At 36.7% G+C, this 16,376-nt stretch overlaps 3 protein-coding genes and 1 long non-coding RNA gene across 6 annotated transcripts in view; 2 read left to right on the top strand and 2 right to left on the bottom strand.

Moving 5' to 3' along the window:
* Window positions 1–1,794: 1,794 nt before the first annotated feature.
* Window positions 1,795–3,664, bottom strand: LOC147551584 (protein RICE SALT SENSITIVE 3-like). 2 transcript variants are annotated; one of them, XM_086665128.1, is made up of 7 exons: window positions 3,418–3,664; window positions 3,257–3,324; window positions 3,040–3,171; window positions 2,840–2,948; window positions 2,704–2,745; window positions 2,576–2,632; window positions 1,795–2,477 (listed from the first exon to the last, which is right to left on the bottom strand). In XM_086665128.1, exons 1-7 carry the CDS (start codon window positions 3,487–3,489, stop codon window positions 1,983–1,985), a joined length of 975 nt encoding a protein of 324 aa, XP_086521254.1. In that variant the 5' UTR covers window positions 3,490–3,664; the 3' UTR covers window positions 1,795–1,982. The 2 variants fall into 2 exon arrangements, with proteins under 2 accessions (XP_086521254.1, XP_086521255.1); XM_086665129.1 differs by having other exon boundaries at window positions 3,257–3,310; window positions 3,418–3,662.
* A 420-nt stretch (window positions 3,665–4,084) lies between these two features.
* LOC147551583 (uncharacterized) lies at window positions 4,085–4,673 on the top strand. Its single transcript, XR_015236697.1, has 2 exons — window positions 4,085–4,137; window positions 4,478–4,673. It is a non-coding gene; the product is annotated as an uncharacterized LOC147551583 (long non-coding RNA).
* A 1,847-nt stretch (window positions 4,674–6,520) lies between these two features.
* LOC147551581 (protein RER1A-like) overlaps window positions 6,521–16,376 on the bottom strand; it is a 34,263-nt gene continuing 24,407 nt past the window's right edge. Inside the window, exon 4 of one of the 2 annotated variants that reach the window (XM_086665123.1) lies at window positions 6,521–6,793. The gene's annotated coding sequence lies outside the window, so the exon portion shown is untranslated. Of the gene's footprint in view, window positions 6,856–16,376 lie in introns of both variants that reach the window. The other variant, XM_086665127.1, reaches the window with a different exon arrangement.
* Window positions 10,584–14,841, top strand: LOC147551582 (uncharacterized). Its single transcript, XM_086668584.1, has 12 exons — window positions 10,584–11,006; window positions 11,128–11,277; window positions 11,372–11,638; window positions 11,730–11,795; window positions 11,869–11,934; window positions 12,007–12,114; window positions 12,208–12,488; window positions 12,579–12,669; window positions 12,776–12,871; window positions 13,183–13,565; window positions 13,663–13,805; window positions 14,513–14,841. The coding sequence occupies exons 1-11, from the start codon at window positions 10,584–10,586 to the stop codon at window positions 13,802–13,804; spliced, it is 2,073 nt and encodes a 690-aa protein (XP_086524710.1). The 3' UTR covers window position 13,805; window positions 14,513–14,841.

The following is a 16,376-nucleotide window of genomic DNA, read 5'->3' as shown; positions in this document are numbered from 1 at the left end:
AGAGAGAGAGATAAAATAGAGAGAGAGAATTGAATTTAAAAAAAAAATTGGGGTGGATCCCCTTTTAAAGGGGATCCACCCCAATATTCCCGTTGGGAGCTCCCAACGGGAAGAATATTGGGGCTCCCAGCCCCACCGGGAGTCCAGCCCCGGGGCTCCCGGGTTGGAGGGATGAGGCTGGGGGCTGGGGCTCCCAAATTCAAATTGGGAGCCCCAGCCCCCATCACGTTGGAGCTGCTCTTAGTAACAAGTGATATTAATTAGTAAAAGGGGAAAGAACAGTTTTCTCTATCCACATTGGTCTACATAATTTCCAAGATGATGCTATCTATATGGTTACTCTTATAGGATTTTTCTTTACCATGTGGGACAAATGATTGAAATCAAAGGGTTTCGAAATGAATCCATATACTCTCAATTGAATATTTTTTTACGAAATTGAGTTCCATGTTATTGTGATCCAACACTACATCTCAAGTTTAATGTCCCTACAAAGGAATATGTATCATCTCCTATCACCCATTTTATAATTGTGAGGATTTGAAGTGCCGAACCAGACAATATCACAATTCAAAAACTTGATTTGTAAAATCACATGACACGTTATTAATCTCTGATATGATATAGTTTTACCATAATGTTAATGACTCAATGAGAGATAAGAAAGCTGTGCCCCACACCATTTGAAGTGGCAAAGCAGACAATAGGGCAAAGACCAAGAAGCACACTCTTAGGTGCTGTTTGTTTTTTTATTTGTGTCTGAATCTGAATTGGCTGAATCTGAACTGGCTGAACTGAATTGGCTGAATCTGAATAGCTGAATTAATTTGCAAGTTAGATGTTTGTTTTGTAAATCTGAAAAATGAGGTCTGAATTAAAATAATGACAGTTATACCCCTATTGGACAAAAAGACCTAATTTATTTCTTATACCTCTTCAATAATAAAGGAAACCCGGTTTACAAAAAAAAAAATAAGGCAAACCCTAATATTCTCTTTCTCCTTCTTTACCGACTCTCTCTCTCTCTCTCTAATGGAAGATTTCTCATCAGTTCCTCTTTCTAATGAAGATCTCTCTTAGTCGCTCACTCTCTAATGGAAGATCCGACCTCTCTCTCAGTCGCCCTCTCTTTCTATAAAAGAAGATCTCTTTCAGTCGTTCTCGCTCTCTAATGGAGTCGCTCTCTCTTGAAAATCCGGTCTCTTTCGGTTCCTCTTCAATAGAAGATCTGATTTCGGTTGCTTTCGGTTCCAACCCTCCAGATCTGACGAGGGTTTGAACAAGATAACCCTCGTCAGATCCGGCGAGGGTTCACCGATCTCCGTGGTGTGTGGTGGTTCACTGCTACCGGTGGTGGTCGTGGTTGTTCTCTGCTATCGTTGGTGGTTGTCTGCTTTTAGTCGTGTGATCTCTCTTAACGACCTACTTTGTTTGTCTACTGGCGGTGGTGGCGGTTGTCTACTGGCGGTTGTCTACTAGCGGTGGTGGTGGTGGTGGCGGTTGTCTACTAGCGGTGGTGGTGGTGGCGGTTTGGTGGTGATAAAATATTTGATGAGAAGAAAAATTCTAATTCATGAGGGCATAAGAGTAATTAAGTACATTTCAGATATTGGGACAACATTTCAGACTTGTTTTTAAGTCTGAAAAATGTGGACTACTTTTCAACTTTTTCAGACATTGAACAAAGTCAGCTGACTTTTCAGATTATCTCTAACTAAAAATCAAACATCTGAAATCTGAAAAAGGATCCAATTCAGATTTCAGATCTGAATAAATAGAAAAACAAACAGCACCTTAGTCTTATAACATCCCAAACTTTTATTACTCTCTTTGGTTTATACATTAGAAAATCAAATAAAATCCAAGTGCCCATTTACATGCCTAATTAATTAAGTTTAAACTTTAATAACCACTTTATTTCCCGCCCTCTTCCTAAATACCAAACCCTAACTACACAAATAAAATTAATTCATCTTCCAATCTCAAATTAGGGTTTTTAGTTTTGGATTGTTAGGGTTTTCTTCTTCACATTTATCAGAACCGCAAGATTCAGTTTTTATCCGAGTTAGTTGAGCTAAATCCCCACCATTAGAGCTTTGATTACTGAAATTGAAGTTGTCTTTCTGAACTATATCATCAGGATCTTTAATGGCGGAATCAGAGGGAAAAACTGAGGGTAGTTTAGATAATAAATCTTCAAGACTAGAAGCGGGTAAGAGAGGTGGAATTGAAAAAAAAGGAACTCCTCCTTCTCCGCCGATATGTGGACTGTTCCACCCTAAATTCATGGATTTTCTGGATGATTCTTCAATTCTTTCTCCATGAAAGAAATTTGTCATCTGGGTATTGAATTTTAAGGTATTTAGGTATTGAGAAGGTTGCAAATATGGTCTCTGGATCGTGAAAACACCAGGTATACTTTGTAAGTAGTTGAATTTTCTCTGGATATTGATTACTAGGTTGAGATCTTCCACTATCTGAAAAACCCATTTCACCATTAATGATTAATGAAGTTATTATTTTCCAAATAATCTAGAGAGAGATAGAGAGTAAGAAAGGAAAGGAGAGGAAAGACCTTTTCTAGAGAACCCAGTTGAATTACACCTTCTCTAACTGAAACAATTGCAATAGTCTGCAAAAGAAAATTGAATCAAGAGATTTTAGTCTTTGATTGAATCTTACTAGGGTTTTCTTTATCCTCACCTGAATTCCTGTCTTGTACTGAATTTCCCATGCTTTTGGTTGCTGTTTGTAATCAAGAATTCAACAAAGAAAAGATGGATTAATTTGGTTATTTAGGTATTGAATCTGATTTTGTGCTTCCTTTTTTTGTACTTACAGGGTCTATTGATCCATTCCAGGAAGGATTAGGGTTGGGATCTTTCTCAGATTGGTTCTCTCTAAACACCCATTTATGACTGTTTTCTGCTGCAATTTTCCCCACCAATCTGTAAAAATGGTAGATATAGAACTTATAATCTACAATCTTTTGCAATTTATAGTAAACATTTAGACACGAAAAAAAAATCTTGAGTTCACCCTTCTCCATAGCTATAAACTTCATGTGACATCTTAAAGAAGATATCAGCTCCAAACCTTCCCTTAATGTACCCATTGGCAGCTCGTTCGCATTCGAAAAAATCACAAAACCCATCTTCCCATACTAGAATCCTGAAATGTGAAACTCAATAGATCACTCAAACTGAAGGAATGAGCTTGAATTCTAGCTCTTAAGATACTTCAACTTTTGAATTACCAGTTCCTATGGTTTCCGTTGGAACGGTCGAGAGCACTTCCTCCGAAATCCCATCTGTGACAAGCATTATGTATATATATATATATATATATATGTAAATGTATGTTAGTTGTGGTGTAGATTAATTTATACTTGGAATTGGGTTGTGGGTTTTTGCTTACTTTGGTGGTGGGTAATTTCGAGGCAAGATTCTCCAAAACACTGCATATACCCACTTTGAGGAATCTGAACATAAACTTCTCAGTGTGTGTTGCAAGAGACAATTCAACATGGGAAGTCCTCCTTCCATTGTTGATCCAAATAGAAAGAATGAGAGAGAGAGAGAGAGAGAGAGAGAGAGAGAGAGAGAGAAAGATAGAGAGAGAGAGAGGTGGGTGTATAAATTAACTAGCTGCCTCTGCAATGGTGGACATATTAAGAGGTAAAGATATGGGACCTGAAGTTCATGGCCAACTCTAATAGGCCCACTAAACTGACTGAATGTGGGTGGTGCTCATGGAAGGAAATGGATGTATAAATCACATCCATGCATATAAAGTTGTAATTGGTTGATCTTCAAGTAGCTTACCAAGTAAGAGGGAATTTTAGCCGTTCGATCCATTTGTTTTCTTTTTTGTTGCTTACTTTCTATATATTTTGTCATGGTCTTTTATGTAGGTTTGTCAGTGGACCTTGATGCCCATAATAATAATAAAAAGTGAAGATTAACGAATCCGATGAAAAAAGTATTGAAGATAGGGTACATATTGGTATAGTGGGATGTGAAAAGGATGGAATTGTTTCTAGGATAAACTAGTTTTAATGTATTTTGTTTTCTGTTTTGTTTCTTTCACTTCACTTATGTTTCAGTTTCTATATCGATTCAGCTATCCTTGGTCGAGGTATTCTTCCTATGACATTTATCTGATTGAAAATGGTGAAAAACGATTTAAATATTTGATTCGGCCAAGAATCACTCCAATGTTTCACTTTTTTCCCATCCAAAACGAAAAACTTAGTGAGACAACAAATGAAAGGAATAAAGAAACCTTCTCTGCTGTATTTTCGGATTTAAAGTTCTGAAGATTTTCTTGATTTCTTCTAATTCTTGATTTCTCTGAATCTTTAACTCAATTCCTCAAACGAAAGAGATTATGTTAGCTATCTTGTTTAAGCAGTTAGTCTTTTCATTTCTTTTCTGTTGCCGTCATTTACTAGTGATCTCTCATCGCTTAATTACAGGTACAAGCTAGGATGCAAGAAAGTAACCAGGGAGGATTCACAAATGCTGCACAGGAGAATCAGAAGTTAATACGCCATATATTATTTTTTTTCTTCCAATTTTGGACTGAAAATGGCCCGATACGACCCATTAACAGGCATGTTTACACGACACAACTTGTTCATAAACAGGTCACTGTATTCGAGGATGTGTAGTGCAAAAGGGTTCTGTTAAAATATCTTAAAATGAAGAAAGTTACATAAAACAATGACTCTTGAACTTATTAAGGATGAATTTGGCATCGCTTATCTGTATATCAAGTACTTCAATTTTCTTTATGAAGTGGTTTGCTAAAATTGCATGATATACTTTTGGTAGGAGTAACTGATTTTCATAGCAGATTTTTAAGCCTTCTTCTTCAGCAGAAAACAAAAAAACAGATAGAGGTAAAGCAATTCAACGGTCTGATTTTATGCTTTTGATTATGAAAAGTAGTATAATTTGGAGAAAAATTATCACACCATAGAAAGCATGTGTCTTGTGAGGAGGAGTAGACTATTTGAAGATCAAAATGTGGATCTTAAAAAGAAAAAGTAAACAAATGTCCTTTTATTGATAACTGGTAGCTGAGGTGGTCCAAACCCTTACTCCCAAGTGGTTTGGTGGTGATGAGAAGATCTGCTTGAGTCAAATTCTAGTGGAAGCATTGGATGTTAGTTTCTAGTACAAACTGGTGTTGTGGCACGACGTTGTAAAAAAGAAAATTATGTTAGAGAATTGTGATGTCCGACCATTACATTCCATATTGCCTAACCAAACCACTATATCTGTATATAAAGTGATGAAGAAGAGGAATGATGAGAGAAAATAGATATATGTGAGAGAAAAATATGTGGGGATGAAAACCCTAATGGGGAGGCAAAATTGATATAGACAACTGCAAATTTGTTGGAACCCAAGACTTTGCCTCACCTTCACCTCACTTCCCAAAAGATATATATACAAACATACATATGTGCATATATGGCACATACATAAGGAGACAAGACACCATTCCCATCATCATCATCATCCTCTCTCTAATTGGAATGGATTGGATTGGTCCCCTCTCCAATTATCACCTTTTCTTTCTTCACCATGCAATCTTATCTCCTCATCTCAACAAACAAAACACCTCCAATTGCATTTGTTTTTCTTTTCCCAACTTTACAGCTACTTGTATTCCCCTTCCAATAACTCATATTCCAAATTTGGACTTCATTAGTATGGTTCTCTTTGTGTGCAACCATTTTTTTTTCTTTCTTAATACTACTGAATAATATCGTCGTTCACATATTTGTTGTTAAATTATGGTAGCTATGCCAGTAACAAGAATTTCTTTACTAAGCAATGTTTTGATACAAATACTTTCATGTCCAATTACTACCTCCTTGAGATGTGTACAAAGAAAAGGAAAAAAATAAGCTGTTCAGGCCTGAGTTTCAAATGTTTCGGGCATAATAGAATTTTCAGAGCGCTTTCACTATCTAGTACTATTAAGTAGAGAAAAAACAGGTATTTCGTGACCATAGATAGTTAAACCAAATGGATTTATTTAGGTTATCCATTAAAGTACAAAAGATACTTATTCTGAGCCCTAAAAAGCTTTTACAAATCCACATCCTTCTTATTATTCATGTCATTTCCACCATAACTGTGTGATCTCTGAATAGAATCAACACGCTGCTGCTTGGACCACAGTAGCATTGAGACCGCCAATGAAATAAAAGATTTAGGTATCGAAACACGTCAACCAACCACCAAGGACCATAAGATAACATAGAAAAATTGTGATATCGATAAAATTGTTTTTACCCATACCTAGTCAAGTTAAGTTGGATCGAACTTAAAAAGTTCGATTAAAATCAATCTGTAAAGTTAATGTATTTCTGTTGTACCTATGGTTCAATAGGTCTCGATAGCGAGAAAATTCCTGTAAGCTTCTCTATTAGTTTAGGTCACAAGGCGACGAGAAAGAGAAAAACTAATAAAAATGGCATCAGAAAGGAAAACGACAAGAAGACTGGTTCAAAAATTAGTAATTTCACATATCAAAACTGTAATTTTTTTGTTTATCATGGCTAGTGTATACCATTGTTATGCTTCTGAAATAATTCAATCTTGAAACTGCCAGGACTCCTGAAGTACTATACTTTCCAATTATTCTATGTCACATGGAATAGGGGAGCAATAAAAAAGAAATGAAAACAAGGAATTAATATGAAAAGAAATAAAACCATCTGTCTCCCCTTGCACCGCATTTTAGTCAAGCCCTCCATAGCAGTCCAGACAGAAATCTGAAAAACGGTCAGTCAGTCAAAACTTTTGCATCTATCTAGTCTTTCAAAGCTCCTGCAGGCTGCAGATAGATTAAACAATCAAGTATATGTGTGTATTGATAATTGGGATATGCTAAACGCACATATGTTCAAAGCAGGAGGGCTTCCTAGATCAGCCAGAGCCCCAGACTGAGCCCTGAGGGCCCGAGCAAGCCTAGTGAGTCGGAACTCGGAAGTAGGCTAAGGATATCTTTCTTTCTACTTTCATAACAGAACAGTAACCATAGTTCATGTAATCATAAAAAATGAACAACAACATCACTCAAATGCTAATTAGCAATTCAAAACTAAAAATGAATCCATATTTATCACCAAGTTCATGTTTCTACTCAATTCAACTTGTGACATAGAGCATCAATTCAATTAAAGATTCAGACAGAAAATCAATTCCAAGACACAAAATTCAAACAGAAAACTCTTCCTTCAAAATAAAGAATCCTACTCAACCTCGTCCATCTTATCTTTTATGGATCTCCAACTCTCTAGCACACAGGCGAGCCCAGTCCTAATACATTCTAATCCTTTGTTACCTACAGTCAAGCAATCGATCACGACATTTTTCCTCCTAGTTGAGCATCATCACCGGTAACTCCAGCAACCCGAGTAGGGCGATCGAAACCATCAGCGGAATCATGTCCAATTGAAGTCAGTCTGCTTCTTTTTCTTTTGACTGCAAAACTTGTTTCTCCAACAGTCCATTGAGGAGGCAGTAGATGGCGAGGGAAAACCAAAGCCTTATTATCGTCTTTAACATCCTCTAGTTTGTTTGGTGTCGTCAATGGTACACTTGAACTCAGGGTGGTGATACAAGTATTGAGGCCTCATCTTCCCGGTATTCCTTCGCAGTTCCATGATGAACCCAACTCCCTTCATCAACTTTCTGAAACCAGCAAATTTTTTCACCGTTCCATACTCAACTTTAAACTCTTCCATGAATGCCTTCGAATCTATTAGAACGAACTCTCGAAACAGAAATTTTATCGGCTGCTTGTATCCAGGCTCAATCGTGGAGAAAGTTCTGTTTTTGGTAAGATACTCTTCGTAGTCATCCATATCGACACTCAAAACTTCATTGTCATCATCCCGATTATCCCAGGAGCCTGATTATCCTCATGAGCCTGATTTTCCTCTTCGTAGTTGATGGAGACCATCTTCCTATTGGGCCTCACGACCATGGTGATAGTGGGCCTCACCGTCAAGAAGCTAGATTAGCGTAGTTTCTATGATTAAGTATTGGGAAATTAGGTCAAATGACCTTTGACTGGGTGAAATTTGTTAAAATGACCCTCATTTTGACAAATTGGTCAAATGACCTTATTTTAGCCTGTTTCTTCCGTATTTGCCCCTCAATATAAAAGATTGTCTAGATAATCTAGACTATCTAATTTCCCCCAAAATCAGAGTTTACTCTCTCTCTCTCAAGTCGACGGAAAAGTGAAGGGATAAGGCTCTATCATCTTTCTCCTTCTGGTTCGATTATTCTCGGGCAATCTCTCATCTTTTTCTCTCAATCGATCACTCTCTCTCTCTCTCATCTTTCTCATTCTCGGGCAATCTCTCATCTTTGTAAAAATCAGAGTTTACTCTCTCTCTCTCTCTCTCTAGTCGACCGGAAAAGTAAAGGGGCAAGGCTCTCTCATCTTTCTCATTCTCGGCCAATATCTTTGAATCGAACTCTCTCTCTGACGCAACACTCTCAATCGATCACTCTCTTTCATTCAGGTATTCCTCTATCTCTCTTAAAAATAGGAACCCTAACCCCCAAATTTTATTTCCTAAAACCCTAGATTTTTTTTGAAGAAGTTTTCTACTATAGAAGAAGTTGTTTGTGGGTGAAGCTTTCTACTATAGAAGAAGTTGTTTGTGGGTGTTAATGGAGGTTTCTAGGGCAAAATTTGAATTGTTTGTATGTATCACTCGTTCTGATGATTACATGGGGGACTTAGGGTTTTTTCTCCCGTCGATTTTGATGTGAAAAACCTTTATTTTGATCTGAACTACTCGTTCTTTCACATTTAGGTAATTCAGTTAGGGTTTAGATCATAAGGGTAGAAGATTAGATAATGTGCACTCATTGTGCTTGATGAAATGTCTGTGAGAACTTGAATACTTCAGCTCATAAGTATATTATGCATATAAACACTATGAATTTGATTGCTTTTGCCTTTGGCTTACAAAGAAATGTTATTTGCTGGCAATTTTGAGGAACGGAGTTAAAGAAAAGTGAAATGAACAAGTAGGAAAATTTCTGAGGATTTCGTGGCAAGTGTTTGATATCTATTTTGCCTTTTAATGTGCCCACAAATTGGTCACTTGTTCATGTTTTGGCATAGTTATTCATCATTTATTTATACAAACAAGGGTATGATTCCATTACCTTTCAACTGAAATTTTCATGTTTGGTGTTATTGTGTTTGTTAGGTAAACTGATATTGTCTTAGTGAAGTGGGAAATATGAGACGTCCGAGCCATAAACACATGAATCAGTATAGTTTAGACTTAGAGGATATACAAATCACTGTGATGGGATTCTTTAGTTAGGGTTATGAGTCCGACTATGGTGTTTGAATGTATCGCTATTTCACACATTTACCCAAGAACTAAATTAGGTTCTCTAACTAAACTTCCTTCGTAAGAGTTTTAACTTCATACAGAGAGTGTAGATACTAGCCTAAACTCTGCATTGTCATTGACTTTAATTAACAGAATTATGAAAAAGAAAAAGAGAGTTAGAGACGGCTGAAATGCAAGGTTTATCTTGTATTTCTTGTATGTTTCTACACTAAATACTGTCCGTCCTGTCACTGTATAAATAGGTCTGATTATTTATTTCTTAAACTATACCTCCCTTTGGGTTGATATAGTTTGCCTGTTTTCTTAGTTGGGGTGCTTGATTGACTATTTCGGGCAAGTGCATAATATCATAGGCTAAGGATTAATTTATCTCCATATAGATCTGAAATAGACTGAAAATCACTTGTTAGCTATGGGGTTTACTCGGTTTAGAAAAGGGAGGTATTCTGAAAGAGACTTGGGTGTTGTATGTTTGTCTTGCATTCTTCAAATCAGACTCGTCTTTATCTGGATAGCTGGATACAAACATTCATTATATATTGTTGTTATTGTATTATCTTAAGTAACTCATATAAATACATAAAGCTATATGGTCTGATCTTAAGCAAAGTGTGTATAATGTTCATAGTTGTTCTTAAGAAAAGTGTGGATAACTCCCATTGAGATTGCTGAATTATGAAATTGTGTTATATATGCTTCTTCACATGTTTATTATATTGTTCACTTAGACATGTTTCTTCATAGGAATCTATTGTGTTTGAATGCACATCAATATGTGATTGTAAAATGGTGTTTGTTTAAATTTTGTTTGGGTAAGTTATATTTAGTACTAAAATTGGAGGTTGACAATATGATTTCTTATTTGTTATGCAGGATGACACGTAACCTACCGTTAAAGACTAAAGAAGCACCACGTGCGAAAGTGACGTGCATCTCAAGGATCGAGGATATGATATATGTTAAAGATAACTTGACAAATGATAGACAAATGCAAATGTTCAAAGAAAGTTGTTTTGGACATCTTTTACATGTAAATGACCTCAAGTTTTGTTATGTACTTGTGCATAACATGTTGCTGCGTGAAACTAAATCATCGGATATGGATGATGGTTCGATGAAGTTTTTCGTGGGTAAGAAGGAATTGAAGTTTTCAGTTGTTGACTTTTCTGAGATTATGGGGTTGAAATATGAGAAAGTAGATGAAGAAGACACGGTTGTAGAAGACATGGAGGAAGTTCTTGAGGAGGTATCATTGAGAGAGAAATACTTTTCTGAAGAGTCAAGCATTAACAAGGAAGTCTTAAAGAGATGTATTGAAGACTGTGAAGTTGATGTAGATAAGGTTAAGCTTTGTTTATTGTTTTGTCTAGACTATTTTTTGTTAGGTAAAGATGCTCGTAGGACGAGTGTGGATACAGAACATATAGAGTTGGTGGATAATATAGAGAAATTCAATAAATTTCCATGGGGTCCTAAGGTTTTCCAACGCACTTTATCTTGCCTGAAGAAGGCATTGCCTCGTGCAATGGAATCAAAGAAAGAGAAGAAGGAAAATGGAATAACTTATTATTTGAGTGGCTGCCCATTTGGATTTCTGGTAATGTTATTTGATTTTATTTTCTAAGTTTTATTAGTTTTACACAATGAGTTCAAATCAAATAAGTTTTTAAAATTAAAGAATAGCTTTGTGAAATTGTCTTTGTTCTAATTGATTACAGGTTTGGGCATACGAATGCCTACCCACCGTTGCAGAAGAATGCGCAAACCGAAAAGCTGGAGGGAATGGCGATCCTCCCATCGTTAAGTGGAAATCCAAATGCAAACCTGCCACTTTTGAATCATTAAGGAAAAAATTTGTAGATCCAAATGTAAGATGTTTGTCTCAAATCCTCTTATAATTCACGTATTCTTTGTAACCCTATATTTACTTATACTAACATGTTCATCTTCCAATGATTTTAGGTGGAAGTGACACCTTATAGTAGAGAAGGTGGAGAAGATAGAGAAGGTGGAGAAGATAGAGAAGAGACTTCAGAGTTAGAGAGGCCACGAAGCGAAACCGAGCTACTTAAGAAAGAGATTTTTGACCTAAGAGAAGATCTTCGTCGACGTGACGAGATAATAAAAAATTGGGAATCAAAAAAAATATGTGTTTGTGGTGGATTACAGAGATCTGAAGAAGATATGGAAGAGAAATCACAGAAGCTTATGTCCGAAATGGATAGAAAGGTACTTAATTAGTAGTAGTTTCCTTTTTTGTTTGAACTATATTTAGATTACATCATACAAGGTATTTATACAATAAAATTGCTTACCGTAGGATGATGTAGAAGACACCAATGCAGAGGAGAAGCTCTCAGAGTTCCATGACCGTTTGTCTCTGGAGGTAACGTTATTTGGTAGTGTAGTTGCATAACTATTTCATTATATTGAGGAGTTTGCATATCGGTTTACTGCAGGATACTAAAGGCGATAATGATGTAGATGATCGTCTTGATGAAATGGAAAATGAATGTTCTACAAAGGTAAAATATATGCGTGTGTTAGAATTTGTAATCATTTGAACAAAGAAGGTATTTATTGAATAAAATTTGTAGGTTGCGACAGATGTGGTGGGAGATGATGTTGATGGAGTGAAGAAATTTCCTGTGTCTGAGATGAGAGAAGGTCAATCCGGCCCCCAATTGCAAAATGATTTGATGGAGGTAATAAAACTTACGCAACGCTAAAAGTTTATGTTATGAGAGTATTATAATTGGTTCTTTTTGATTCCTCTACCTAATTTATTTATATTTTAGGATGCGACCGAAGGGTCATTAGACACGATATATAGCGTGTTTAGTGAGGTGTTTAAGGTAGATGAAGATGCAAATGGTGTTAACGATGCTCGAGTGAAGGAAGTAGACGATTTATTAAAAAAATATCCGTCTGTAGCCCTAAGACCTCCCAGAGATAGCATTCAAATTAATAAATCACCTTACGTAGGGATGAAAAGGAAAAAATGTAACGTCCGTGAAACATTTGACGTCAACGATACTATTAGATTTATGTCGTGGGTACATGCATGGAAGAAGCACGAGTAAGTACCTATTTTAGAATTTACTATAATATGTATTTTCTCTTCATAATTATAATAGCTATATATTTGACTCATGAGTACCTTTGACAGAACAAACGTACTTATAAATGTTGGCGTTGCAACCGTAGAAGGTAAATGGTTTAAAGAGCTATGGATGCAGAACCATTGGTTGACATGCGAGGTATAGGACTATTGGAGTTATGTTTTTGTTTATATTTATACAATTTGTAGTCTAATTTAATGAGAGAGTGAAAGACTTGATTATCACTATCATTCATATGTTGCAGCAAATTGATGTTGGGTTGCATTACTACCGTACAAGAAGAAACTGTGACCCTTCAAGATTCGGGTTGGATTGGACAACGACCGACTGCTTATTTTCTGTAAGTTTGTGATTATTATGTATTACGAAGTGTTTGTATCATGTGTGTCATCTTTTATAACCCTTTGTTTCATTCCTTTTGTCAATCTCTTGTATCCTAGATTTCAAAATGCGTTAGGGACTAAGTGGGACTAAGTGTTAATGCTTAGAACTTTTTTATTTAGTTTAGCAGTATTGCTTGTAACTAGTCTAGACTCATTGTGTGCCCCTTTTCGTGTTTTGGTTATCTTCATTGCTACTCTTAGTAGTTTGGTTATAAACATGATTTAATATTGATGACTTATATTGTGTTTTCTCCTCTTTTTGTCGAAGCAACTACTACAAACTCGTCACGAGAAACCCCGTTTTCGGAAAGATCCATTGTCGGGCGAAGAAGCCAGATGTTTGAAATATTTGAATGGAGAACTTCCACTAGGAAGCAAATCATGGAAGATGCTGAACCAAATATATTTCCCGGTTAATTGTAAAGGTAATCATTGGGTCCTAGGTGTTGTTCACCTTAAAGAAAGAAAGATCTTAATGTACGACTCAAATCGTGGAGAGGGACGACGGGAGACCAGGGGTATGAGTTTTTTAAAGTCTATGTTGCCATTTTTAATGAAAATGTTGGAGGACAACGAAGAAGAAAAGAAAACCGTGAAGAAGAATCCATGGGCAGTCGAACACGCTGAATTTGTCCCGCAACAAAAAAACTCGTAATGTTTATCTCACAAATTGATATTATTATAACTTATATTAGGCCACTTAACAACTGTATTATTACTAATTAGGACTGTCATATTTGTACCACAGGGATGACTGCGGACTTTATTTACTCAAGATACTCGATTGTCTAACATCTGGAGAACCATTAGCTGATTGGTCATTGAATGATATAACCGAATATCGACGCAACCTATGCTTAAAGTTGTTTAATTACCACAGTCTCAGATAAGGTACGAGTTGGAATCTTAGTGTGTTAGCATATTACTTCATATATTACTGAAACTAGGTACATTATCATGAAAAAAATGAATTACTAAAACTAGGTACATAACCATGATAATCATGCATCTCTTTTTGTCGTAACTCACTGCTCGATGTTGGTTAAATTTTTTTGTCGAATCCCGAGCTCCTTGATGAATGTTGTATAGTTTGTGTTGCTTATATGTGTAGTTACAGGAGTGAAGGAGTTTGAGCCCTAATTTGGTGCACTAATCCTCTACATGACCTTCTTGAGATCTAAGCAAGTTCCCCTGTTGACCGAGTTGTGTAGTGGACTACGACTCCTAGTATTGAACTAATAAATCTGCTGTGGGATAAACAGAAGAGAAACTCGATAACTTTGTCTCTATAAATTCCCTTGCTTCGGACCTGCTGGATCTTTTTGAGTTTCACCTATTCTACTTATAGCTCTAAGTCCTAAGAGTTGGGATTGGCCGATCCACCTGAATGATACGTGGATGAGCTACATTTTGGAGTGCTTGAGTCGATCCAAACAAAGGTCAAGTTGGTTTTTTATGTTTAAATCGTTGAAGTTTAATTTGAAGTATTAGAGTTTGTAGCATCTCTCTCTCTCTCTCTGCATATATAATGTGAAATCTCTTAGGTTGAAGTATTTCATTATTTTGTGTGTCTGAAACATGTGGTGTCTTTTGTTCAGGAGCATGGGATGGTAAAGAAAGGGGAAGAGGTTGCTCTAGTGCAGAGAGGGAAGCAACCAATTTGGCGGTTCCAGTCTACTCACAATATCCAGGTCAGCCAAGTGTAATTCTGCTACACCAAAGAGTAACTACAACTGATCGGACTTCGCGTACCCTTTGGCATATGTTTTCTGCCATATTCGTTCGATGGGGGTTTTCGCTACAAGATTCCCTTCTCTCATGAATAGAGAGGTCTTTTGTCTCCTTGTCAGCTTCATCACATATTGTTGATATTTATCTTTGATTTTGGCAAATATGCTATCGATGACTAAAAAAGTCTATTACTAGACAGTTGGCCTTTTTGTTTGAATTTCGTTTCTTGTGGTTTTTGTGGACAAGTCTTTGGTTGTGGAAAAGTCTGTATTTCGGTTCTTGTCTTTTATATGTTATGAATCATATATTCCAATTAGTTTTTCTTCCTGCATTCAAATATTTCATGAATCGTTTAAGTATGGACTCTGTCTAGACAATGTCTAGACTGAGTCTAGACACTGTCTAGACAGAGTCTAGACACTGTCTAGACTGAGTCTAGACTCTGTCTAGACTACTGGAGACTATGTTTAGACATGTCCACTTTGTATCGATGTTGCCTATTACGTTAAAACAAACCGAATTACATTTAGGAAGATTTTAAAAGGCCTCCCCGTTTTTGTTAAAAGGCCTCCCCATGTTATCGTTGACTTGGTAAAACACGTTTGACTTGGCTTGGTTAAAGGGCCCCTTCTTTGAATGGGTGAAAAAAACCCCATGTTAGTTGAAGTTGTTTTTTTTTAAACGTAAAGTTTTTTGATCAAAGGTAAAGTTTTATTTTTTAAAATAAGAACGGGTCGAGCCGATAATTTCAGTACCTACTGTGAAAAAAAACGGTGGGCTCGAGCCGTTTTTAGCAACAAAAACGGCTCGAGCACACCGTTTTTTTGCACAGTAGGTACTGTGCAAACATTCGGTGGGTTCGAGCCGTTTTTGTTGCTAAAAACGGCTCGAGCCCACCGTATTTTTGCACAGTAGGTTCTGTGCAAAAATACGGTGGGCTTGAGCCGATTTTGTTGCTAAAAACGGCTCGAGCCCACCGTTTTTTTTGCACAGTAGGTACTGTGCAAAATTACGGTGGGCTCGAGCCGTTTTTAGCAACATAAACGGCTCTAGCCCACCGAAAAGTTGTATCTTCTTTTGTATCTCTCTCTCTTTTGTATCTCTCTCTCTTTTGGCACATATCTCTCTCGGAGTTTTGTATCTCTCTCTCTTTTGGCGCATATCTCTCTCTCGGAGTTTTGTATCTCTCTCTCTCTCTCTCTCTCTCTTTTGTATCTCTTTTGCGGAGTTTTGTATCTCTCTCTCTCTCTCTCTTTTGTATCTCTCTCTCTTTTGGCACATATGAAAATATAACATTTCAACCATATAAAAAACCAACCGTTTTAACATATGAAAAGATAAAGTATCTAAAGGCGTTCAAATTATAAAAGTATCCGACATCATTCAAAAGTTTCCGACATAGGTCTCAAAATATAAAAGTATCTAAAGTCGTTCTAGGTCTTCCTCCTGCCCACGGCCTTTGTTTTTGTCCTCTTCCTTGTATTTTCTTCCTGAACCCTCTGGGGTGCCTCTGGAAGTTGCTCCTCCCTCAATACTTGGTGAAGTATTTCCTTTCCTGCATCCACCCCAGACAAATCTAGTGCAGCAAGGGCATGCCGAATACCCTCTCTCTGAAAAAAAAAATCAAGTCTGTTAATGTATTTCCATCAATACTAAATAAAGTAGATTACATGCTTTATGTGTACTTACGTAGTAAGCAATCGAACCGAGTGAGCTTTGTGCTTGGTTCGT

This window comes from Eschscholzia californica, unplaced genomic scaffold (assembly GCF_041429995.1).
Source record: "Eschscholzia californica isolate CP2 unplaced genomic scaffold, dmEscCali1.0.p SCAF_3, whole genome shotgun sequence".
Lineage (NCBI taxonomy): Eukaryota > Viridiplantae > Streptophyta > Magnoliopsida > Ranunculales > Papaveraceae > Eschscholzia > Eschscholzia californica.
Note: the sequence above shows the minus strand (reverse complement) of the source record. Positions and strands in the feature narration are given on the sequence as shown.

Bases quoted from the DNA above. Each gene is read 5' to 3' on its own strand.
- LOC147551584 (XM_086665129.1), bottom strand. From the start codon at position 3,545: ATGGAAGGAGGACTTCCCATGTTGAATTGTCTCTTGCAACACACACTG. The intron at 3,311-3,417 runs GTAAGCAAAAAC...TGCTTGTCACAG, and splicing joins CGAAATTACCCACCACCAAA to ATGGGATTTCGGAGGAAGTG. The intron at 2,478-2,575 runs GTCTTTCCTCTC...TGGGTTTTTCAG, and splicing joins AACTGGGTTCTCTAGAAAAG to ATAGTGGAAGATCTCAACCT.
- LOC147551582 (XM_086668584.1), top strand. From the start codon at position 10,584: ATGGGGTTGAAATATGAGAAAGTAGATGAAGAAGACACGGTTGTAGAA. The intron at 12,115-12,207 runs GTAATAAAACTT...TTTATATTTTAG, and splicing joins TGCAAAATGATTTGATGGAG to GATGCGACCGAAGGGTCATT. The intron at 12,489-12,578 runs GTAAGTACCTAT...TACCTTTGACAG, and splicing joins CATGCATGGAAGAAGCACGA to AACAAACGTACTTATAAATG.